Genomic DNA, 24980 nt, shown 5'->3' on the forward strand with positions numbered 1-24980 from the left:
GGGACCGGACGTCGTGCCCTCGCGGGCGCGCGTTCCTAGATCTACGCCTGACCCAGCGCGGCAGCGACTCCGGCTTGCCGGGGGCTGGGCCGGGCAGCCACCCGCCCACTCGCGCGCGCCCCCTCGCCTTGCACCTGGACCCGTGCTGAGCCGGCGCATGCTCCCGCCGCCTCGCCTCGGGGCGTCAGCGCGCATGCCCGGAGCCCGCTGCCGCCGAGACCCGCGGGCGCCGCGGGTGGGCAGCCGGCGGCGCGTTTCGGCGGGGGCGGGGCCGCGTGCGCGCGTGCGCAGAAAGGCCGGCGCTCGGTCGCTCGGCGAGCTGAGAAGAAAGCGGCGCGGCTGGCGGAGGTGGGTTCGCGGCCGGCGCGGCGGGCGGAGGTAGGTGCGCGGCGAGGCGGGCGGGGGCGTGACGGCCCGACGCGGGGACCGCAGGGCCAGGTGGCCGGCTGTCACCGCGGCCCGGGCTTGCTGACGGAGGGGGCGTGGGGGCCTGGCTGCGGGGCCTTCGTCCGAGGCGGGGCGCGGGGGCCGGCGGTGGCGCGGGTGGGGGTCCGGAGCCCACGGCCCGCGGCCGTCCGCCTGGCACTGCCCGCCGCCCCGGCGCTGCCCCGCCTTGGCCCCGAGGGACGCCCACCCCGAGGGTCGCGCCGGCGCCCCTACCAGGCGCTGTCGGCGCTCCGGCCGGCTCGCGGCGAGGCGGCGGTGGGAAAAAGCTTGCTGTGTGTCACTGCTTCCTGGGGCGCTTTCGGTCTCTGCGGGGTAGGAAATCCTCTTCTGGGCTCGAAATTGCAACAGATTCTCTGATAACGTTCTGTCTTCGAAGACCTGCAGCTGCTTCCGTCGCAGCCCTCCGCCTGCCCCAGGATGACACGCCGCCCACCTGCCGCCTAGGTATCTACCCAGCGTCTGAGCCCTGTCCGGTGGGTGCCCCCGGGGTGGCCACTGTGCCAAGCTGCAGCTGTCCGCCAGGCTGTGCCGGGGACGGAAACGTTTCCACAGGGCTGCTGTACCCTCTGAGCCTTGAGTAAGCCCAGCTGGAGATCGGGGATGGGCTGCACTCGGTCAAGGTCCTCTTCCGGCAAGGGTGCTTGTGGCCTGGTGGCCTTTCTCTGTGCAGAAACAGCCGAGCGATGGGCTTCCTGGATTACCAGTTGCTGGGCTGACACTAAAGGCCAGAGGCTGTCTGAAGACCACCTGGGCAGTGTGGAGGTGCGGGTCAACTGTCAGGATAGCAGTGTGCTTGGGAGGCAGAGGCCTGGTGGCCGATGTGGCTGTGGTTGTGATGCCTGTGTCGAGGTCTTTTCCCAGCTGATTATTCCTAATGAGGAGTCTGTCTACTTTTTCAGGGCCAATAGAAGCACTTGAAGGTGGTTTTCCTTATTTCTGTGCATCTTTGCTCCCATGTTAGCAGGCAATTACAGGGGGAGAAAATCCCATTTTTCGGCAGGTATAGCGGTTTATCCTACTGGAGGCTGAGGGCTCCTTTCCATCTTCACTTTCTAGCCCCAGCACACAGTACCCACTAGTAAACACTTACTTAATTGCCTTGAAGACAGGTGTGCTGGTTTTTTTCTTTTTAAGGGATCCAGGCTGGGAGAAACAAACCCAGGTAAGAAGAGATCAAGAAATTTTGCAAAGGTTTTACAGTTACAATTTCTAGCCAGTGGTACGACCCCCACATATGCTTCCTTTTATCCTTAAGGTTGGTTCTCATTTAATCTTCTTAGCGCTCGGATAAAGCATTTATGAGAAGTGCTTCTCCAGTAGCAAGTGCTGTGTTTAGAAGCTCATCTCTCCCTGTGAACAGGGCTGGAGCCATGCTGCATTCATCTTTGCGCCCCCATTGCCTCACGTGGAATGGCCTGGGAGTTATACCTGAATGGTTGTTGAAATGAACCAAGGTGCTAAAACTAATGCAATGGTTTTCATTTGGGTGAAGGGTGACCTTCAGGGGTGTAGAAGTAATCTAGTAATCTAGTCAGGCTTTTCATAACGATAACAAAATTCACCCCCTGAATTTGCAAGTTCACCTGCAGGTGAACTGTGCTAGCTGTCACTGACCACACCTGCCAGGACTGTCCAGCAGGGCAAGTGACCTTGGGCATGCAATGTTGATCTGATTCTCATTGCAGTCTGAGCCAGCCTCAGAAGACATATTTAAGTGTTTGCTTTGAGGTGGTTTCTGGTTTGCAGTACAGAAGGCCAATGAAGCAGGTTATAAAAAAGCACTTAACATTTACCCTGTTGAACGTTTTACCTGTCTGAGCATACCTTCTCTGTTATGACAACTCTGGGCAGGGAAGAAAGAACGCCTTTTCAATTTGAAGCAGCAGTTTCAGTGGCTGTTTCACGTGTCACTTTCCAAATGGAGATAATATCAGAGAAACAACACCTTGGGGTTTTCACTAAGGACCAACCTGAATTCATTATTTGATTATTTTCATTATTCTTTCAACACAAGTTTATCCAAATCATACTTCACATGATAAGGACTTGTGCCCCGTGTTCTGTGGCTACAAAGCTGAGTGAGCCTGTGCCCTTGAGGAGCTTAGGGTGCAGTGTGGAGACGGGCCAGTGAACTGTGGCACTGTGGTCAGTGCTCCCACAGAGGCGGATGGAGCTTGCCGTGGGCACAGAGGGGTGGAGTCCAGCTGGCCTTTAGTGGGGGCTCCTGAGAAGGGCTTGAACTAAGTTTTGAAGAACGGGGAACTCCCTGGCATTTGAGCGGTTAGGACTCTGCAATTTTACTGCCTTAGGGAGCGGGTTCAGTCCCTGGTTGGGAAACTAACATCCCACAAGCTGCGTGGTGCGGCCAAAAAAAAAAATTTTTTTTTTTTTGTAAAGAATGAATGGGAGTGGCAGGACCATGTAGGGGAGAAAGACTTCCAGGCCAAGGGACAGAGTGTGAAGTACACAGGCACAGCTGTACTTGGGAGAAGAGCAATGGGTAGCTCTGGTGGTTGGGGTGAGGAGGAGATGAAGTTCAGGAGCTAGGCTGGTGGTGGTCAGGAGAGGCCTTGAGTACCAGTCCCAAGTTTGCATTTTACCCTGAGAGCAGTGGGGAACCACTAAGGGATCTTGGGTTTGTGAGATACGGATCAGATTGTGCCCTCATGGGTGACCAGGAAGTGGTGGCCAGGGTGGGTTGCTGAAGGCTGCACTGAGTCGGTGTGGTTAACAGAACAATGAGATACATCTGGCGAGACAAAAGGCCCAGCACCAAGGAAGGGCGGTGGGGACAGAGAAGAGAACAAGACCACAGACGGGGCTGCGGGGATGGGAAGGGCCAGGGATAAAGGAGGACTTAGGGAACATTCCAAGGTTGTGTGACTGGCAGCTGTTAGGGCTGTGCCACACAGAGTGCCTGAAGGGACAGGCCTGGGAGTGGGTGATGACTCTGGTGTGGAGATGTTGAGCTGCGGGTCAGTAAGAATTCCTGGATAGAGATTGTTCTGGAGCCAAAGAGAGCAAACATGGTAGTGTTCTGGGGACTCCTTCCTGCGTGGCACTGAAGCCAGGGAGTGGGGTGGTGTGGAGTGAGGAAAAGAAGACTGAACCCTGGAGATTCCTGATGTTTTATGTCTGTAGAACAGAATGGATAAGATAACAAAAATCTGATTAATAACCTCTTTCCTTTGCGGGGGTGGGGCAGGATAGTGGGCTTTTTATTTGTCACGGAGCCCTAGTTTGTTGGTTAAACAGCAAAATGTAAGATACTAAAGGTGCAAAATTACATGATTGATTCCCAGGGCCTTCCTGTCACATGTGTTTATTTGCCTTTTGGGAAACTTCCAGATCGTCACTCATCTCAAAGGACCTCATTCCCCTCCAGCCCAAGGGTTGGTCCTCTCAGTGCGTTCTCACAATTAGATCTCTGGGAAAAAAGGCCTTCTCAGCCCCAGAGATAGATTCAAGGTTGCAGAATTCTCTGGGTCCTCTCGCTGTCCTTCTAGGACCCCTGTTTCTGTGTGGTGCATCAGCATTAGCAGCAGGTGGGACTTAGGAAAGACTCTTGAGGATACGAGGCCAAGTGTGTAGTGCCCCCTCCCCAATCTTTCCCCCACACTGAGGGGCAGGAAGAGTCCCTCTTTGCCCTTAGGAGGCGCATGGCCCCGCCTCTGGATAAGTGCTGTTAGCAGTAATCCTTGCCTCTCATGGAGCCTGCTCACTTAGGGGTGTGGGAGACAAGCTCTCCTTCTGTCTTGTGCAGTCATGGTCCCCTCCTTGCTGTGGAACCTTATCTGTCTCCCCTGGGTATTGCCCATGGAGCTGCTCGCATCGGTAACATGTGAGCAGTCATGCTTTCTCCATCCTGCTCAGGCTGCACTCTCCTCTTACAGTCCATTGAGAAGCCACTACACATGGCTTGGCCTGTTTCGCATAACATGAAACTGGTGTCCTGAAACTGTGTCTGCCTAATTGTTACACAATTTTAATTGGATACCAGTTGTTTACAGTGGGTGAGTCTGTTACCAATAAAAGCCCTTCCACTGAGTAGCATTCTAAATGTAGCTCATTACCTGTGTCCCACCAACAGCTTCCCTGGCTTCTGTCCCTCTAGCCTTTCCTTGAATCAGTTTGTTCTCATTCTCTAATTATCCTCTGTAATTCCTTTTTCAGCAGGGGTCATTCCTGCCTTCCTATCATCTTAAACCTGTGGGCCTTAGAAGGATCCAGGGGCATCCGTTAACTCCACCTGCCTCTGGTTTCTTTTCTGGCATTCCTGAGCCATCCACTCCCCCTCCACCTGCCCCCGCTCCAGCGCATAGAAGCACTCTCCTTCCTCCACAGCCCAGTGAACCCCAGGACTCTGTCTCGGGCCCTTTGGCTTCTTGGAGCCCATGAAGCTGAACTATAGAACGTCTTTGAATCTGAGCCACGAATGATACTCACTGGCACCAAGCAGCTGTGCTCTCCAAGGCCCTGTCCTGTTCCCACATTGTTTCTGCTGCTTCCTGGGCGAAGGCCTGCTCAGCTTTCAGGATCTAGGCCAGGCAGGTGCTAGCTAGAGAAGCCTTCCAGACTCCTCTTTCCTCGTGGGCTGGGGACCCAGACGCTCTGTGCTTTTCTCTGATAGCATCTCCACGTGAGTTGGCATGGTCCGTATACCCATGTTCCACATCCAGAAGCTCATCGAGAGAGCTGGGGCTGGGCCTCGCATCTTCGTATTCCAACACTTGATACAGTGCCATTCAGGAAGTGTCTTGAATGCCAATTAAAATGATTAAACCTGCAAGACTCCCTCCCAGCCTGGCTCTGTTGTCAGCCTAAAGATACTTGCTGAGAGCCTGCCACGTGCCCAGCCTTCCGAGGCATACCTGTCACAGGCACCTTGCTTGGAATTCAGACCAGTCAAAATTCTAGCTTCTGACAGCTGGGGTTTTTTCCCTCTGCTTCTCATTCCGTGAAGCTAGTTGGTTTCTCCTGTGCGCTTGGGGGATGTTTTCCCAGACCTACTGTTGGGAGGACCTTTTGAACTCAGAAGATAAAGATCCTGAATTAGCAGAGCCCCGTTGCAACTCCAGCTCCTGCCTATGGGTGGACCAAAGCACCAGCTTGCGGAATCTTAGTTCCCCTACAGGATCGAACCTGGGCCATGGCAGTGAACGCGCTAACCACTGGACAGCCAGGGAATTCCCCGCAGGGAACCTTTTTAAGTGGCTAACACGGTGAGGACTCTGCCCTGCTCGGGTCCCATCCATAGATTCAGGTGCCACTGGTAAGACCTGCATTTGAACTTCCAACCAGCGGCAGCAGATGGGCCAGCCAACTGGCCTGCAGTGCTGTGACTAACGCCTCCTTAATAGTTACGCCTCTTTATACCTGGCACGTGTCCTCCATTGTGTGCCATCAGCAGAGGGCCCACTATCAGGTTCCCAGTAACTGACAGCTTGGCAGTCACTGCGAAATGCCTGTTGCCATTAGCATTTGAAAATCCCTGTGCTGCTTCAGGGCTGAGGCAGAGCCCAACCCGCTTTCTCATCATGTGAAAATGCCTGCTGGGAAGGACACACACCTAGAACAAACAAGTTGGCGAATGGCCCTTGTTATTTAGAGTTAAATTTCCCTCTTGGACCCAAGTAGTTTGGGATTTTCCTGAGTCTCCATCTGTTTCCTCCTCTTGTTTCCTGCTTCCTGAGTATGTGGTGTGAGACACCTGGGCTCAAAGTCGCAGTAGAATAGGAGAGCTGGACTCATAAGCAGGTCATCATAGAGGCAGTCAAACAGATTCGGACAAGGAGGGTGGAGTGCAGGGAGGGCACCCTCAGCCCTGCCTGTGAGGTCAAGAGTCTGGAAGGGCTGGGGAAGGAGGGAGCATTTGAAGCAGATTGGCCCAAGAGGAGAAAGAACAGGTGTGTCCTGCCTATCCCCCTTCCCACTGTCAAGGCTCCTGAAGCTGCCATTGGAGGGCAGGTAGGGCCAAATCCTGAAGGGGGGTGGTTGATGGGAAAGGGTTTCAGGTGGAGAGCCGGGGCAAAGTGGGTAGGGAGTCAGAGCTGAGCTGCATTGGAGTCATGTGGAGCATTGGAAGGTCGGGGGAATTCAGGAAGGCAGTTGGAGGTAGGGGACCTGAGAATTCTAGGCTGAGAAGAGGATGGACTTCTGCAAAAGGGACATTTGAGGGACAGGAGCAGGGACAGCCAGAGAGAGGAGGAGACGGAAGGGCGGGGTTTTGTTGGGAGGCCAGAGGAGAGGAGAGCTGCGAGCAGTGGGGTCAGCTGTGTGTGCTTCAGGGCGATAAAGGCTCAAAGGTGTCTGTTAGGTCTGGCAGCCAGGCGGTGAAGGCTTGAGGGGCGAGGGCAGAGGCAGTGCAGGTGCAGCCTGCTGTCACCAGAAGCTTGACTGGGAAGGAAAGAAAAAGGAGAGGCTTAGCCTAAGGAGAGTGTCAGGTGCTGGGGTTGGGGGCCTGTCTAACAGTAGAGAGGGGGCATTAGAGATGCAGGAGAGTTGGGATCCCCAGGAGTTGAGATCCAGGACCAAGGGTTGGGGGTGCAGATCAAGGGCCAGGGTCAGACAGGAGAGGATGTTCTTCCCTGACACCTGTTCTTGAGGAGAGTGAGAGGTGTGAAGCCGTTGGCTAGTGCAGGGACTAGGAAAGGGTGCCTCAAGGCATGCTGAGGGCTGCCAGATGGCTCCGAGGGCCACGAACAGGGCAATGCAGTGTGATTTTCCCTCTACAGTTGGTATTCGGGCACGGAGAAACAAGCTGAGACAGAAGCATGGGAGTGGTGGAGCTGAGGCTTGAAGGGTCGGGTCTAGGCTGAGCAGACAAGGAAGTAAAGTCACAAAGGGCTGGCAGTGAGGGGAGATAGTTGTGGGGAGTAGGAGGAGGACGAGGACGGTTACAAGAGAGTAGGTGTTTGTCACATGCGCCCTCTGGGTGGAGGAGTTTCTGGGACTGACCTAGGTGTGGATGAAGCATCAGAGATGTAAAGGCTTCTAAAGTTGAGGAGCTTTGAGCCAGGTCTGCCTGCTTGACCCTCGAATGCCCTGCCGTGAGGGCAGCTGAGAGGGGGAGGCCAAGAACTGGAATGAAGTGGGTGGTGGGTAATGGGGAGACCAGGGAGAGAGGGGGCAGGGCCCCAGGGAGAGCCCACTACTGTCTGGCCTGGAGGCAGGGTGCATTTGGGGAGAGAATGAGGAGGTGGGGGATTTCTTGCCACAGACAGGTTCCAGAGCAAGAAGAGAGGTAGGAGGTGGGAGTGAGATCAGTAAAAAGGCAGCAAGGGAAGTGAATGTGGGGGATCAGTGCCTGCAGTCACTCTAATCAGTGACACTGTCACCACCAGTCAGCTGCAGAATTGGGAATCATCCACCCACTGAGGCCTTGGGTGGGGAGATGAGTGTCCTCGACTCAGGGCTCCGGACAGAGTCTTGAAGCTATGTCTCCGAGGCCTCCAGCAGATCCTTGGGAGTGGGGTTGGGCATTTCCCTGGCCTCTCCCCTGTATGGGTGGGAGCACTGAGCCTCTCAAGAGGAAGTCAGACTTGGACTTGAGAGGAAGGTCCCAGCCTAAGAAGACAATGGAATGTATCCTACTCCCTGGCCTGCTGGCATGCCCATACCCCACCCACCTTGTCCCTTCTGGGTGTCCTAGGTGGATGGCCTCAGGGATAAAACCCACCCCCACCTCTCTCCACCTTCTCTGCCTCAGAGCTCTGCCTGCCACACCTGACTCACTAGCCCAGATGCCCTTCCAGGCTGTCCTGCCCGCCCTGCACCTCTACCCAAATACCCTGAAAGCAGAGCCACAGGCAGGTCATCTGCCCTTTCCTGTCCTGCTGGCACATTCCCCACCTGGCACCCTGAGATCTTCTTATCAGGCAGTATCCTGTAATTGCTGTGTCTTTCTCATCCCCAGACTTCACGTACCCTGAGGGCTGGAGTGGGGCCACTGCTGTTTGAAGGATTCCTCATTCTGCTGCGTCCTGGCTGGGGACCCGTGGTCTCTGAGGGTGAGGGGTTCCCTAGAGAGCGCATGCTCTGAATTCCACCCTGGGGAAGCTGTCTGAGAGGAGCATGTGTTTCTTGGTCATGTGGAACTCCTTAGGCCCAGGACCAAGCGAGCACCTCTCACTGTCCCTCCTTCCTGTCTGTCACCCCATTCTTGGCCGGTCGACAGGGCTGGAGCCAGCCTCCTTCCTCTTCTTTCTTTGTTTCCTGATCTCACTCCCAGGAAACAAATGTGGGATTGCTCAGAGTGGAGAGGAAGAACTGAGACACAACCATGCAGCATCCTGTCCTATGGTGCAGTGACTAAGGCCCGGCTAGGCTGAGCCCTGGTGCTTGGACCGTGAGCTGTTCCTGCAGCCAAGAGGGAGGGCAGCGAGTGGTCAGGCTGGGCTGGCAGGGGTCAGTAGGCATGGGTAGGCTTCCTGGGGAGCACAAGCCTCCCTCTGCACAGGGCCACCTCTTGCCAGCTGGGTCACAGTTGGCTCTTTGGTGGCCTCCGGGTGTGTGGAGAGGCCCTCTGTGAAGCCCATTGGGTGACAGAGGAGTCCAGGAGCCAGTGTAAGTGTCAGGGCTGAGGGCTGGGTGCCTGGGCAGGATCGTAACTCAGCACCCCAGAGTTCTGCTTCCAGTCGGAGCTGCTTTGGCATTTGCCTGAGAGGCATCTGTGTCATAACATGCACTTTAAACTCCAAAATGGAGCACTTCCTCTGTCCCATCCCTGGGCTAGAATTCTCTGTTCACTGCTTGGATCTTTGCCCCCTGCCCACAACGGGTCACCTCATCTGGTCGAATCCACCCCATCTTCTCCATCCTCTCTGGCCAGCCTCAACCCAGCCTTCCTCCTGCCTCTGCTTCTGGACTCTGCCCTCCTTCCTCCTCGGCCACCAGGGGTTTTTTCTAAAACGCAGATCTGATATGTCACCTTCTGCTTAAGCTGTTCTCCTCCTGCTCCCTCTTGTGTGGGGGTGATGTCCGGTCTCGAAGTGCAGCTGGCGCAGAAGGCCATCGGCTCCTCCTAACCCCCCCCGGCCCCTCCCTCCCATCTCCCTGCGGCTCCCCAGTTTGCTGTGCCCTCCCTCATGCATTTGTCCCCACCCCCATCTTTGTACACTCAGGTATCATTGCCCCTTCAGTGGTGCTCACGCAGAGTCAGTGCCCTGCTTAGGTGGTCTGCCACTGTCCTGCTGGCCTCTCGTAGTCTTACTGTGGGTGCTATGACCATTGGTCTCCTCGAGAGCTGCCTTTTAGCCTCGTATCCCCGGTGCCCTGCCCAGAAAAGGCAACTTCGCAGAAGTTTGTCAAATGAATAAAAGTTTGAGTCAAGGAGCAGGTGATGGGGCGCTGGGCCCTCTGGGTGAGGCAGCCTATAAAGGAGGCATAGCGCCCGGTGTTGTCAGGTGGTTGAGATAGAATCGCCCAGGCTTAATGTGGGGATCTGTTTGTCACGTGAAAGCGAGTTTTATTTTCAAATCCAAATTGTTTGAGAAAATCATGTTCCCCACTTTAAAAAGGGAGAAAGGCAGAGGTCTCGTGACTCATCAGACAGTGAGCAGTGCTTTGGGGTAGCAGCATGGCACTAAGAAGCCAGCCCTGAACTGGCTGAGGAGGGAGTGCAGCGGGGCTGGCCCTCTGGAGTGACCTGTGCTCCTGAGACGGGAGAGGGGTCGAGGACACTGTGCAGTCACTCTGGAGGCTGATAGGTCAGGCTCCTCCCTGTGCTGGGGACCCCCACATAACTCTCTGTATTCCAGTTTCCTCATCTATGACGTTCCATGGGATTGTCCTAGGATTGAAGGAGACAGGAATGTGAGGCTGCGTTGTCCGGTGACCTGCAGCTGTGGAATCTGTGTTCAGCAGCCCTTGAAGAAGGGGGCAGGAGGGGTCCTGGGTGTCTCTTGCCCCACTGTCCACAATGAGGTCATCCTTCCTCCCACATCTGTTTTCTCCTACCCCGCTCCTGCTCTGGAATCTGCGGAGAGAGCCACACACCTCCTGGAGCAGAACCGGCAGGTACAGGGGGCCCAGGCTCCTCCCACCTCCCGCTTCCTGTGGGCACACTTTGGGGGTTCACCAAGGAGGGCATGTTGGGGGTTATTTGAGCTCCTGTGGGGTTTTCCTAGCCAAAGTGTCATCTCATAGGAACTCCCCTCCTCAGAAAAGCTGCTGGGCCCAGGCCCGTGGGGCTACAGGCCTAGAGCCACTGAAGGGGGCCCCAACACCCCTAAAAAGATGTCATTTAGTTCCACTTAACGTTTTTATTTTTTCTTTTTAAAAAATATTTTCCATTAGGTAGCCTGAGCTCTCAAAACAAGTCTAGTATTTGTGAGGGAAGGGATGTGATGGTGACTGAAGGGGCTTCCAGTTGGGGAAGCAGCAGCACAGGTGGGAAAGGGGAGAATTGTCCTCAAGGAGGCCATTCAGAGGGACCATCCCGAAGAGAGCCGAGGCCTCCTGTGGCTGCACCTCCCCACCCCACCCTTAGGGCCGATCACTCCCCAGACATCCCTTTGCCAGTGCCCGGCCAGGGGAGCCCAGGGAGCGATGACGAGAGAGGCCCTCAGGACTTGTGAGCTGCCCTGGCGAGCCAGGCTGGCCAAGCACTCTCTATAAACAGGCTTAGTTAATCTGCGCAGCAGTCAGCGTCTAAGCACGTCCATTGGATCACATCCCTTCCCTGCCTCCCACTGTACTTAGAGTAAACTCCAGCCTCCTCCCTGCGCGCGATCCAGCTGTGGATGTCTCCACACTTCTTTCTCGGTGTGCCCTGGACATCCTGGACGGCTTCCCTTCCTGGCCCCAGGCCTGTTCCTGCTTCGGGGCCTTTGCACTCGCTCTGTCTGTGGTCCTGAGTGACCTCTCCCAGCTCTTATGTCAGCTTCTGTCTCATCACTGCAGCTCAGATGGGGAGAGGTCCCCCTGACGACCCTAGCTGAAGTAGCTGCCACCCTCCAGATGCTGTGAGGTGTCCCCACTATCTGAAATGGTCACCGTCTGCAGTTCTGAGTCTAACAGGATGTTGAGTGGAGTTTTTCCTGTTTTCCCAGAATTGCAGGTTAGGCCCAAAGCTAAGGACAAAAAACACAAAGTTCCTTCCTACATTCCAAATTCAGGGAGCTGTGGGCAGCTGGGGCCAGCCTCCTCCCACAGGGCTGATAGAGAGGTGCTGCCTCAGAGCCAGCCCTGCCCCCACCCCATTCTTCTGCAGGAACTTGAGACTGGGGAGGGGGGGTGAGTGCAGTGTTTGTGATTAGAATTCATTGCCTCCCTCCCCTTCCTGAGGCCAAGGGCCAAGGGAAAATGGTTTTCCACTCACCTGCTGGCAGTGGCCGCCTGCCCTGAGCTGCCGCAGGGTGAGGGGGAGTGAGGGAGAGTGGATGTGCCTGTGTGCGGGATCTCATCCACACCCCAGCCAGTGAGCCCAGAGCAAGAGCTCAACCCACAGGAGCTGCGTGGGGGTTAATGCCTGTTGGTGGCTTGTATTCATCGGCTCCATGTTAGAGACGGGCACCTGCTGTTCGGGGGAGGAGGTGTGGCTTAGCTGAGGTTCAGCCCAGCAAGCAGCAGAGCTGGACGCTGAGCCTGGCCTGTCTGACTTTCAGCTGGCTCGCTTCCTGTGTGAGCTCCTGCCTCCCTTCTCTACCCCTGGCCGCTGAGTGTGGACCAGGGAGCATTGCCTCCTTCCTGGGCCTGGTGTCTCTATTGGGAGCTGGGGGACTGTGCGGAGCAGGTGAGGCCTTGTTTCCTGTGTGGGAGTAGGAGGCGTGGACAGTGTCAAGTGATGGCCACAGGTGGGACAGCTGGGTGTTGCTTTACTTCCAGACCTGAGGGTCCAGCCTGGTGACTGTGTTTTGATCTGTTTCCCATCTCCTGACTTCCGCCTCCCAATAGCCAGCTTAGACCATCTAACTGGGTTGTGAATGTATGTGCACATAAACACAAGAAAAAGGTCTTGAAGGACATGTGTTTAGATGTGAACAGTGACTACCTTAGGTAGGAAAAGGAGTAGGATTGAAGGGGTAACTTAAGCAGGACTTTGTTTTTACTGTGCAATTTTGTATTATTTGATGTTTTCGTGATTATGTGTTCATGTGAAAAACAAACCAAGCCAAAAGCTACCCTGGGAGCTGGCTTTATAGGTGTTAAGGAGGTCATCACAAACCTTGTTTGCCCTGCTGTTGAAACACCATGCTCTCCTTCTAGGTGGGAGGAGGCCTGCAGGGACCCAGGGCCTCCTGCAGGGTCTTCTGCACCTGCCTTTGGCTTGGAGTTCCTGGGCCACTTGCTGCAACAGATAAAACTGGGCGGGGGGACTTCCCTGGAGGTCCAGTGGTTAGGATTCCACACTTACACTGCAGGAGGCATGGGTTTGATCCCTGGTTAGGGAACTAAGATCCCATATGCTATGCAGCGTGGCCAAAGGAAGAAAACAAACAAACAAAAAATGTGGGTCTGCTTCTCCCTGAAGGTCTTTTCTGAAGAAATTTGCAAGGTGCAATAACCATTTTTGGAGTTTCCAGTTTAATGTTCAACCTGAATCAGGCCAGTTGAGCAAGGTTTGGCACTGTCCTGCCCAGCTCTTGTTCTGTTTATAAACATGTTTATTGCCCCTACAAGGAGCGGGTTCTATTCAAGAAAATAGAATAGGCCTGGGGTCCCTCCAGAGGCTAGTGGGCTCAGAGCCTAGAATGAAGGATGTAAACTCTATAGGTAATTTGCAACCTGGGAAAACGGGGAGCCCTAACTGCTGTCCCTCCCAGGACAGAGCGAACAAACCAACTGCCATTTGGGATTCTTCTCTGGGGAAGTTTCCAGTACTGGCAGCACTTGGTCCTGCTGTGGGCAAGGCTTTTCCAGTGGGACATGTTAAATGGATGTTGTCACAAAACCTTATTTCTATGGGACAGTCCCTATAAAAATAGTATCAATGGATATATATCCAGGGACTTGAACAGATACTTGTACAGCTGTGTTCAGAGCAGAATTAGTCACAACAGCCAAAAGGTAGAAACAGTCCAAACGTCCCTCGACAGATGAATAAACAAAATGTGTTCTGTCCATACAATGGAATATTATTAGCCATAAAGAGGAATGAAATTCTGATGTTGCAGGGAGCAGGGATGAATAGGTGGCACACAGGATTTTTAGGGCAGTGAAAATACTTTTTATGATACTATAATAAGGATACATGTCATTTTACATTTGTCCGAACTCGTAGAATGTGCAGTACCAAGAATGAATCCTCATTGATCTATAGATTTGGGTGATGTGTCAGTTTAAGCTCGTCAGTTGTAACAAATGTACCATCTAGTGGGGAAGATTGATAACCGTGGAGGCTGTGCATGTGTGGGGGCAGAGGGTATGTGGGAAATCTCTGTACCATCCTCTCGATTTTCTTGTGAACCTAAAACTGCTCTAAATAACAGTCTTAAATTTAAAAAATATGTTCTCATACATGCTATAAACATAGATGAACCTTGAGGACATTATGATCAGTGAAATAAGCCAGACACGAAAGGACAAATATTGTATGATTCCACTAATGTGAGGTCCCCAGAGTGGTCAAATTCATAGGAAGTAAAATGGTGGGTACCAGGGGCTGGGGGCCGGGGAATGGGAAGTCAGTGTTTAATGGGTACAGAGTTTCCGTTTGGGAAGATGAAAAAGTTCCAGAGGTGGATGGTGGTGGTGGTTGCACAGCATTGTGAATGTACTTAATGCCACTGGACTGTACACTTATAAATGGTTAAAATGGTAAATTTTGTTATGTATATATTTTTTTTTTTTTTTTTTTTTAAAGAATTTTTTTTTTTTTTTTTTTTTTTTTTTTTTGGCACACGGGCTTAGTTGCTCCGCGGCATGTGGGATCTTCCTGGAGCTGGGATCGAACCCGTGACCTCTGCATTGGCAGGCGGATTCTTAACCACTGCGCCACCTAGGAAGCCCTGTTATGTATATTTTAACACAATAAAAAACCCTACCATATCTAGGTGCTTTCTCAAGACATCTTACACATACAGGTTTTATATTACAGTTTTTTCCACTCAATATTTTTAAAGTGTTACTTGCTTTTTATATTTTCAGATAAATGTTCTTTTTTTATATATAAATTTATTTATTTATTGGCTGTGTTGGGTCTTCATTACTGTGCGCGGGCTTTCTCCAGTTGCGGCAAGCGGGGGCTTCTCATTGCGGTGGCTTCTCTTGTTGTGGAGCATGGGATCTAAGCGTGTGGGCTTCAGTAGTTGTGGCACGTAGACTCAATAGCTGTGGCTCTTGGGCTCTAGAGTGCAGGCTAAGTAGTTGTGGCATATGGGCTTAGTTGCTCCACGGCATGTGGGATCTTCCTGGCCCAGGGATTGTGTCCACTACATTGGCAGGTAGATTCTTAACCACTGCGCCACCAGCGAAGCCCCATAGATGAATGTTCTTGATACAGGCAAAACCGGAATGATCTCGTCATTTACCAAAACTCATTGAGGCAAACCCTTGTGATATCTCCGGACAGTGTACCATGCCAGGTGAAAAGGTTAATCTGAGGTGCATGGGCAGACTGTTGTACTTTTGTGTTGAGGACAGTAGCCTTTGGCAAAAACAGATGTCAGATTGTGGTGTTCTGAACGGTAGACTTCTGTCTCGCCATCCATGTGCAGCCAGAGAGTCTCAAATAGCACATTTTATCCATTTTTTTTATGTTCGCATGAATCTCAATAGATGCCCATTATGGAGAAACAGCACCAAATCCCCCAATACTTTTGGTTCATTTGGTCCCAGCGATGTCTAATTGTGAAGCTGTGAGACCTTCCATTTATTTCTCAGCTCTCATGTCTACTCCCCACCAGTGATTCTTCTCTGGAATACCTGCCTGAAACTTAGCTGCTATTTTTACAGAGTTAAGAGCTGGCCTCCAGATTCCAAACCAGGGATCATGGAGCAGAGTAGGTGTGTGTCTTTCTCCTGGTACACGGCTGGTTAAAGGCCTGAAATCTTTGAGAACTGAAATGCAGCACCTGTTGACGTAATAGAGTCTTCTTGACTGGTGGCTCCTTTCAGAAGGCCCACAGGCTGCAGGGTGAAGTGCAGGGGCCCAGTGGGCCACCCACCCCCGAGCAGAGAGTTGTTTACAGTAGAGTCAGTCTCTTGAAGCCCTTTCTCATTAACCAGAATCTCATGACCCAGAATCTGTGCGACCTTTTCCAGTATCTTCATAAGCCCCATGAAAAGAAGTTAGGCTCCAGACTGTATCCACTTATCTTAAATGGAAGCCCTGCTGATGATAGTTTATAGAAAGATTAAAACAAAAACATGTTTTTTTAAAATGTAAACCTTCATACACGCATATTGAGCATGGTTTTTAATCCTGTAGAGTATGGGATGGCAAACTGGTTAGCAGAAAAGCCTCAGAGAGGGCACCGGTGGATTTAGCTGCTCTTCGCCCCCTGGCAACCCTGGGCCTCCTTGGGCACACCCTGCACTATGGACTTCCCGGGCTACAACTGCTTTGTGGACAGAGACAAGATGGACGCTGCTATCCAGGACCTGGGGCCCAAGGAGCTGAGCTGCACTGAACTGCAGGAGCTGAAGCAGCTAGCGCGCCAGGGCTACTGGGCCCGCAGCTACAGCCTGCGGGGGAAGGTGTACCAGCGCCTGATCCGGGACATCCCCTGCCGCACGGTCACACCCGATGCCAGCGTGTACAGTGACATCGTCGGCAAGATCGTGGGCAAGCACAGCAGCGGCAGCCTGCCCTTGCCTGAGTTCGTGGACAACACACAGGTGCCCAGCTACTGCCTGAACACGCGGGGCGAGGGTGCCGTGCGCAAGATCCTGCTGTGCATTGCCAACCAGTTCCCTGACGTCTCCTTCTGCCCAGCGCTGCCTGCAGTTGTGGCCCTGCTGCTCCACTACAGCATCGATGAGGCCGAGTGCTTCGAGAAGGCCTGCCGCATCCTGGCCTGCAACGACCCCAGCAAGAAGCTGATTGACCAAAGCTTCCTGGCCTTCGAGTCTTCCTGCATGACGTTCGGGGACCTGGTGAACAAGTACTGCCAGGCAGCCCACAAGCTGATGGTGGCCGTGTCAGAGGATGTCCTGCAGGTCTATGCGGACTGGCAGCGCTGGCTGTTCGGGGAGCTGCCCCTCAACTACTTTGCTCGCGTCTTTGACGTCTTCCTGGTGGAAGGTTACAAGGTGCTGTACCGTGTGGCGCTGGCGATTCTCAAATTCTTCCACAAGGTGAGAGTTGGGCAGCCGCTCGAGTCAGACAACGTGAAGCAGGATATCCGCACCTTTGTCAAGGACATCGCCAAGACTGTCTCCCCCGAGAAGCTGCTGGAGAAAGCATTCGCCATCCGCCTCTTCTCTCGGAAGGAGATTCAGCTCCTGCAGATGGCCAACGAGAAAGCTCTGAAGCAGAAGGGCATCACCGTCAAGCAGAAGAGGTAGGCAGGGGCCACCTCCAGGGCCCAAGGGGGGCCGGGCTTGGGGGGAATTTATCCTGGAGGCTTGGATCCTGAGCTTGTCCGACCAGTCAGCGTGGATAGAAAACCATAGGAAGGGAGAAAGGGCCTTCCTGGCTACAGCCACAGGCTGCTGAGGCAGCTGTGGGCGTGGAAGGCACAGGGTCCTGTCCCTGGGCGTGGGGCCCATGGCTGAGATGGAAGCTGGATGCTGACCGTGGCACCAGCAGGGACACCAGTGAGCTGGGCTGGCCTCCTTGGGTCATTTTAGAGCAGCTCCTGCTCTGCCACTCTAGCTCTGGGCTCCCTTGCTGACCGTTCTCATGGCTGCAGAGTGTGGCCCCCTGCCCTGCTCCCCTGGGGAGCAGGCGTGGGAAGGGCCCATCCTGAGACCTTGGTGGCAGACGCTATGAGCGTGCTGTAGGTGTGGAGGCCTTTCTTGCGGGCCAAAGGCAGGTGTGTCGTGGGCATCAGTACTTGCCACTAACCTCTCCTTGTCTGTTTTATTTTTCTTCCTCTTCTCCGTGTCCGTTGCTTCCTCCTGTTTTTCAGTGTTTCACTTTCTAAAAGGTAGGTCTGGAAACCATGTCTTCATGCCCGGCTTCTCTCTGTCTTCCAGCCTGGCTGCTTGCTCTGGCACTCAGGGCTGGCTTCAGCAGTGCTGCCTCAGCCTGGCCAACATTCAGGCCCTATCTGTCTGTCTGTCTGTCTGTCTGCCTGCCTGCCTGCCTGTAGGTGCTTGGCTGGCCTGGAAGCATTGTCTTGCCAGAGCTGACTCGCTTTCTATCCCCATTTCTTAGAGAAAAGCTGCTTTTGTCTCCGCCCGCCGCCCCCCCCCCCCCCCCCCCCCCCCCGGGCTGGGCGCTCTCCCCTCTGTGTAGCGGGGTAGGAGTGGGACTCCAGGGGGACAGCTCCGCCCCGTTTCTTCCTGAGGGCCCACAGAACCAGGCTCTGACCTGGCTGAACAGGTGAGAAGTTTCCTCCAGGCTGAGCTCCCATGAGAGGCTCTGCACACCTCCGGGGTGGGGGCGTGGCCAGGGCTGGGGTCACAGCTGTGCTCTGACCTCTCCCCACTCCCCCAGGCAGTTCGTGCATCTGGCTGTTCACGCTGAGAACTTCCACTCAGAGATCGTCGGCCTGAAGGAGATGAGAGACATCTGGTCGTGGGTCCCTGAGCGGTTCGCCCTCTGCCAGCCCCTTCTGCTCTTCTCCTCCCTGCAGCACGGGTACAGCCTGACCAGGTAATGCCAGGAGGCCAGGGAACGCTGAGCCTGCCCTCCCAAGGCCCTGAGGTATAGACTCCGAGGGCTGAATGGTGCAGAAGGGGAGGAGTGAGCTGTGGAGTTGCCCGGCTTCATCTTGCCCCTACTTTTGGGAGGTCATGGGCTGGAAATGAGTCTTCGAACATGGGTACCTGCGCAGGGCCCTGTCTCTTCCTGGGGGGCCCTAGAATTGGGAGACCTTTTCTGGGCACCTCTCACTCCCAAGCCACCCAAACTCCAGGGCTCATTACAGTACACACCGTAGCTCCAGGCCCCCATGTAGGTGTTGTGATGATGCGGGAGGCTGTTTCCCCCCCGGGAGCTTACAGAACTGTCAGGACAACTTGAGGCGGCCAGCCTTGGTTCACTACACTTCCACGCCCACTTCATCAGTCCACACACCAAGTCCATATTGGCCCTGTGGGCTGTGCCAGGCCCTGTGCAGGCTTCCCCCCATGGCACACTGTCTCCCAAAGTCACTCTGCCAGGTGTGGCCGTCCCCCTAGAGCCTCAGATGACAGGTGGCTTCTGACTCAAGCTGTGGCTTGGGTTATAGGCGATGCCAGCGAAGCTGGCCTAGCCCACGTGGCAGGCACTGTCCACTTCTCGTGAATGTTATGGCATAGCCAGAGCTGTGCTGACCTGGCCCCCACCTCTGGGCAGTGTGAAGCAGGGCCACCGGGGATGCCAGCCAAGCCCTGGGCGCTTGGTGCGGGCACAGTGGCAGCCTCAGGCCTCCTCACATGCTTCCCTCTGCTGCCCAGCTCCCAAGGACGTTCCGAGCTTTCCCAGAGCAGAGACCTGTTCCTCTGGTTCTTGCTTCCCTGAAGCACCTGGCACACGGCTCTGTCTGCTGGGGGCCCTCTGCTGTGCAGCTTCTTCTCTGTCACACCAGGGCAGAGAGTCCTGGGGCCTCTGACCACTTGGCCTGAGGACCTTCTGGCCGCAGCTCCATCTTAGCTGAGAAAAGTGCCCAGGCTAAGGTGTTGCCATCCAAGCCACCGTGCCTGGTCCCTGGGAGAGGAGGACAAGCAGTCTCCAGGTCTGTCCACCCCCAGACAGTCTGGGACAGAGACTGGCTGGAGGTGGTACAGGGAAGGGGTGCAAGGGTGACTGCTGCTGTCACAGCCGGCATGTGTGGTCTCTGCCCCCAGGTTCTATTTCCAGTGTGAAGGACACGAGCCCACCCTCCTGCTCATCAAGACCACGCAAAAGGAGGTGAGGAGAGACCAGAGGGAGCCTGGGGTCCTGGCCTCTGATGAGCTCTGGGGAGTCTGTGCCCCAGGGAGGATGGGTGTTCCCTGATAGCCTCTACCCAGGCTCTCTGGGCTTAGGGGTGCAGAGCAGGGCGTGGCCTCCACAGAGAGGTGAATCCAGCCTCCTCCATGACCCCCTAAGCACCCAGGGCCTCCCTGTTTCCCCTTGGGGTCCAGGCCAGCAGCCTGACACAGCCTGGCAGTTTAGAGGAGCTTTGCAGAAATGCCTAGTGAGTGAGGCCCCATCTCCTCCTGCAGTAGTTGGCCAGCACTAGGTGAGTCGTCTGCGTTTACCTGCCTCCAGCCCCTGACAGGTAGTTCTCAGGGCCTTTGTTCTCTGCAGTAGCTGTCGTCTGAAAAGTACCTAAGATGTCTAGAAAAGTCAGAGCTCATGCGCCCCCATGGTGGGGGTGTCTGTATGAGACAGAGGCTCCTTGTTCAGTGGCTCCCAAACCTGCACCTGTAGGAGCTTGTTTCCTCACCTTGCTCCAGACTCTGCATCCGGCTCTCCAGGAGAAGCCTGGGCATCTGTGTTATAGCAAGTGGCTCTGATTGTCAGATACTTTGGACAAATCCTGTAGCCACTCAAAGGAGTGACTCTCTAATGGTGAAATTCAGCACTTTGCTGACTGATGGGAGGGTTGGGAAATGTTTCTTGAGCAGGGGTGCCTCCTGGAAGCGTCCATCTTAGAGGCCTCCCTGGCGCTGATGCTCACAATCAGAGTGTGGACGTGGGGCTTATTCCCACACTTTAGGGCCCGAGAGGGAAGTGAAAATATCCCAAGTAAGCTGATGGTGGCTGCGCACGCTCACTGCCAGCCCCATGCCCTCCAAACTCTGACTTACCATCCTACTCTCCAGCCCTGGCCCTCAAGTGGCTGTGGGGGGCGGGGCTGTGACCACACCACCCCCAGCCATGACTGCACCCTGGCCTCTCAGCAGGCCCTGAGCCAGGGTATGCTCTTGCAGGCAAGCAGGGCGCAGCCTAACCCTGGGCCTTTCTGCCCAGGTGTGTGGGGCTTACCTGTCAACAGACTGGAGTGAGAGAAACAAGTTTGGAGGCAAGCTGGGCTTCTTTGGGACCGGAGAATGCTTCGTGTTTAGGGTGAGTGGGCCTCCCTGCTCACGTGACGCTGTTTACTCCCATCAGAGCCCTCACCCTACAGGCTAACCTCCTGTCTGCTTCTGATTTGTGCTCGTTAGACCGTGAGCTCTGTGAGAGCCGGCAGGCCCTTGTCTGCGCCATGTGGCGCCGCCTCCGGGTCCCCAGCTCGCAGCCTCATGCACAGAGGGCGCCGATGCTGAATCGTGGGGGAAAGTGGGCAGGAGGGGCCCTGTGGGGCCCATGTGCCAACTCCTCATGCTGCCCTTTTGCCCTCAGCTTCAGCCCGAGGTCCAGCGCTACGAGTGGGTGGTCATCAAACATCCAGAGCTGACCAAGCCTGTGTCCTTGGAGTCCACCAGCATTCCATCCTCACCTTGCCACTCCGCGTCCTCAGACCCCGCGGACCGCCTCTCCCCGTTCCTGGCTGCTCGGCACTTTAACCTGCCCTCCAAGACGGAGTCTTTGTTCATGGCCGGGGGCAACGACTGCCTCATCATAGGTGGGTGCCTCCTTCCACCTCAGCTGGGCTCCTGCCTGCCCTTGGTCACTAAGCCTGGGAGGAGGGTACGGGGTCCTGGGGCAGCCGAAGCCCCAGGGTCAGCCCTTGCTGAGCCAAGTGGTAGGTGCCTCACCTGAGGGACAGGCAGAGCCCCCGTTATGGCAGAGGAAGGCAGTGGGATTATTGGAGGTGGAGTGGGCACACGGGACAAGCGTGGGGACCTGAGGCTGAGTGCTGGGGAAGTGGGCTTACTGCGGGGTCTAGTCGGGAGCCAGGGGACTTTGCAGAGTGGAAAGCCAGCCCCATAGTTTTAGAGAGGCCTCTGGCAGGGCTGTGCAGGGACGGCTCCAGGATTTGCCCTGTGCAAGCGGAGATGCTCAGGAGCAGGAGAAGAGCCCCTTGGGGCAGCGCTGGACAGAGGGCAGCCGCTGACCGAGCATCCCACAGGTGGAGGGGGCGGCCAGGCGCTCTACATCGACGGGGACCTGAACCGGGGCCGCACAGGCCACTGCGACACTTTCAACAACCAGCCCCTCTGCTCTGAGAACTTTCTCATCGCTGCTGTGGAGGCCTGGGGCTTCCAGGACCCCGACATCCAGGGACTGGCGTGAGCTAATGGTGACCGAGCTGCTGCTGTAGGGCAGCATGGTGGCTGGGCCCCCTCTTCAGGGAGGAGGAAGTGAAGGAAGTCCCCCCCATGTATGTGGGCACCATCAGGGTGCAGCTGGGCTCTGGTGCTGGGCTGGGCAGTGGTGCCAGGGCCTGAGCCCTGGCCCTGCCCATACTTACTGCTGTCTCCGCCTTGGACTCAGGCCCCGGCTGTCCTCTGTGCGGGCTTCCTGTGCCTAAGCTGGAGGGGTTAATTCTCTCAGCGCAAGCCTCAGTTCTGTGGGGTGGGAGGGGCGGGGGAGATGAGATGAGAAAGGCAGAAGGAGCCTGACTGTGGGTCCATGGCACCCCCTGCTGGAGCCTCTGAGCAGGCTCCCAAGCAGGCTCTGTGGCCTCCTGCCTGGCCTCCTGCTGGCGGTTCCCTAGGAGTGTGTTGGTCCCAGGAAGAAAACAGGCACCCTGGGGACAGTTCCTTGGCAGGAGTGTCTGCCTGAAGCTTCTGACTCAGTTCCCTTCTCCCCGTGCTGGCCTCCTGGGGGCACCTCTCAGACGGGAACCGCAGGGTGAAAGCGGGAGGGCAGGCTGTGTGCAGGGCTCTGGGCCCCTCCCGAGGGAAGGTTGAGGGCCGGTGGCATGAAGTGCTGAGGGGACAGTACGTGTCCTTGTGTTTCTGCAGAGCCTGAAGCTTCTGCTGGGCCTCAGTGTGTAGTCACGCCTGAAGAGACCACCCAGGGAGGGGCCCTCTGTGATGGACCCCAAACCAGCCAGCAGCATTTCCGGGGGCCTGCCTGAAGAAGTGGGGGCCCACGGAGCCTTCATCAGCCCTCCTCCTCACCAGCATGGCATGCTGGGCATGCTGGTCTCGTCCAGCCCTACCCACCTCACCTTCATTGGGCTCCACACGTCCTCCCCTGCTCCCTGCTCCCACGGCACCTCTGAGGAGCCCCCCTCTGCATGGCACGAGTTCTCCCTCTGCGTCCTTCTCATAGGGCCACGTGAGCAAGGCAGGGAGCAGCCCTCCCACCGCTTGACCTCCCTCAGCTGGTCCTGAGGGCCTGGGTACCCCAGAGGGAAGAGAGACGCGGACACACCAGGGACTGTGCTGGGGCCATGACAGCCTGGGCCACAGATGCTTGGGCTCCTGCCCTCTCAGCGTCCCCACCCGCCGTGGCCCATGGCCCTGTTCTCACACCTTGCTTGCTCTTCCTGTGGGGCCCTCATCCTCCCCTGCCTGCCTACTCAGATCTCCCCTGAGCCAGGCCACAGTGATGCAGAAGGGAGGACCAGCATCCCTCTGTGGCTCTGGGCAAGCTGACGAATCTGTCTGGAACTCAGTTTCCCCAGCTATAAAATGCGGCCAGTCATCCTGCTCTGCTGTCCCCACAGGACTGCTGAGCGTCTCTGGGGGGGCCAGTGTGAATCCCTGTAGAGGTGCTGGGAGGCAGTGTCACAGCTTACCCCGCCCCTCGACACTGCAGGCCTCACTGACCCCCTTCCTCGAACCCCGCAGCCCTCACCTGTTCTTTGGTGTTCATTAAACACAGTCTCGTTATGTGAACTCCAGGGATCCGAGTCTGGTTTCTTCAACTAGGGGGACTTCCCGGGGCTCCCCCCACCCTCCAGGCACGCCACTGAATGGAGTGCAGCCTCCTGCTTGTCAGTGTTCTATCACGGAACATGGAAGGCCTTTTAAAAGCACAGCCTTTCAGAAGCTGCTGAAGGCATACCTGAGCACTATTTGCATGGCCCCCTCTGTAAACTTCCTGAACTAGGGGGTATTCTTTTTTTTGGTAAGTCCAGGGCATTCTCTGTGGCTGCCCCAAGGGCCCCCAGAGGTCCGCCCAGGGAAGGTGACTGCTGATGAGTCACGATTTCTGTATCATGAGATCTTTGCGTGTGCATGCAAAATATTCAGTTTCTTTGAATTTCATATCTTCTCCCTAACTTTTCTGCTAAACTAAAAAGCATGTGATTATTATCTTTATTTTTTTATGCTTATTATTGTCCTTATTATCTGATATTAGGTGCTCCCAAATAGAGTATAATTTATTCTATTAATATTCTTTATTATTTCTTCCTGATTATTACTAGCATTTTATGTTAAAAATTAGCCAAAGTTTTATGGAATTGCGTAATGAATTGTTTTTCTAGAAACATTTGAAAATTTATTTTAAAAGCAAGAAATTGAATTTAGATTAAACCAGTTCATTATCAAACTGGACTATATGCATTTAAGGCTTTAGAAAATCAGTTTTTCAAAAATAATTTATAATACAAGTCAGTCATTTGTATTTTATAAGTTTTTCAGTTTTAATTATTGAGTTAAAATAAGTATTTCAGTTTTCCCTATTTTTATAAGTTCCATGCATTTCTTTTTTTCTTTTTAGTTTTTCAGGCCAACTTGTTTTAGAAAATTCTGAAGATTTCACAAGGCTTTCAAATTTCTCTTACCCATTTCCTGAAGCCACAGAGCCTTTATAATAGTCTCCTTACATATTTTATATTTAGTAAATTCAGTTTTTGTCACTTTATTTTGTAATAATTTTAGATTTCTGTAAGAGTTTTACGGATGGTACAGAGCTCCCACGCCCCTTCCCTGGCTTCCTCCAGTGTTAATAGTGCACATTTATCAAACCTAAGAAATGACCATTTGTATGACGCTGGAAACTTAAAGTACAGTGCGTATTCAGATTCCCTCAGTTTTTCTATAGTCGTTTTTGTTCCAGGAATAGATTTAATTTTTATAACTATTTACTTCCCCACATTTTAATCAAATCCTGAATGTCATCAAGTTCACATGACTAACACTGCTCAAAAAAAATTGCCATAATTAGGCTGTACAGTGACTGTCAAACATGTATTCCTGTGTCTCGACAGCCCTACCCCAACTGTTGTGTTTTGCGCAGGGAAGTCACTGAATGAGGCAGGAGTGCCAGGCACACCTGGCAGGTGCTTCACCCTACGATGTCAAGTTAGGCAGAAAGAAAAGCACATGCATTTTTTAAAATAACCTATTGTTAAAAAAAAAAAGAATTTGTGATCTTTGTTGTATTTGTGTCAGACTGTGCTCGAAGTTAGGTGCAGCATTACAGGGCTCGTGAGTGGAGCTGAAATGCCTCACACTGCAAACCCGCTCATTTTGCCTGACTGCGTGGAACCTGTCAACACCGTGCATGGGACCAAAGAAGCAAAGTCAGTGGACACACTGTCACACAGATGTGTGTGGGACACACCAACTAGCAGAAGCTTCTGCCTTAGGCCACTGAAGCCCAGGTGTGGCTGCTCAGTTAGGTTCCCCATTAGACACACGCCTGGTCAGAGGGAGCCTGCGAGTCTGAT

General features: G+C 54.4%; 1 protein-coding gene across 7 annotated transcripts; it reads left to right on the forward strand.

The window, feature by feature from the left end:
- The first annotated feature begins 325 nt into the window (after nt 1-325).
- On the forward strand, nt 326-23722 carry TBC1D24 (TBC1 domain family member 24). 7 transcript variants are annotated; one of them, XM_057749289.1, is made up of 9 exons: nt 326-378; nt 15818-16892; nt 17463-17480; nt 17993-18151; nt 19327-19390; nt 20438-20533; nt 20810-21032; nt 21480-21650; nt 22318-22421. In XM_057749289.1, exons 2-8 carry the CDS (start codon nt 15928-15930, stop codon nt 21641-21643), a joined length of 1689 nt encoding a protein of 562 aa, XP_057605272.1. In that variant the 5' UTR covers nt 326-378; nt 15818-15927; the 3' UTR covers nt 21644-21650; nt 22318-22421. The 7 variants fall into 7 exon arrangements, with proteins under 7 accessions (XP_057605272.1, XP_057605277.1, XP_057605278.1 ...); XM_057749292.1 differs by lacking the exon at nt 326-378 and adding an exon at nt 874-891; XM_057749290.1 differs by lacking the exon at nt 326-378 and adding an exon at nt 10389-10464.
- The last annotated feature ends 1258 nt before the right edge of the window (nt 23723-24980 follow it).

The sequence above is a fragment of the Hippopotamus amphibius genome, chromosome 9 (assembly GCF_030028045.1).
Source record: "Hippopotamus amphibius kiboko isolate mHipAmp2 chromosome 9, mHipAmp2.hap2, whole genome shotgun sequence".
NCBI classification, from domain to species: domain Eukaryota; kingdom Metazoa; phylum Chordata; class Mammalia; order Artiodactyla; family Hippopotamidae; genus Hippopotamus; species Hippopotamus amphibius.

What these genes read in the sequence shown, in the direction of transcription:
- TBC1D24 (XM_057749289.1), top strand. Translation starts at nt 15,928, where the DNA reads ATGGACTTCCCGGGCTACAACTGCTTTGTGGACAGAGACAAGATGGAC. An exon ending in CACGGGTACAGCCTGACCAG is followed by an intron (nt 18,152 to 19,326) that starts GTAATGCCAGGA and finishes CTCTGCCCCCAG; the next exon opens with GTTCTATTTCCAGTGTGAAG. An exon ending in TCAAGACCACGCAAAAGGAG is followed by an intron (nt 19,391 to 20,437) that starts GTGAGGAGAGAC and finishes CTTTCTGCCCAG; the next exon opens with GTGTGTGGGGCTTACCTGTC.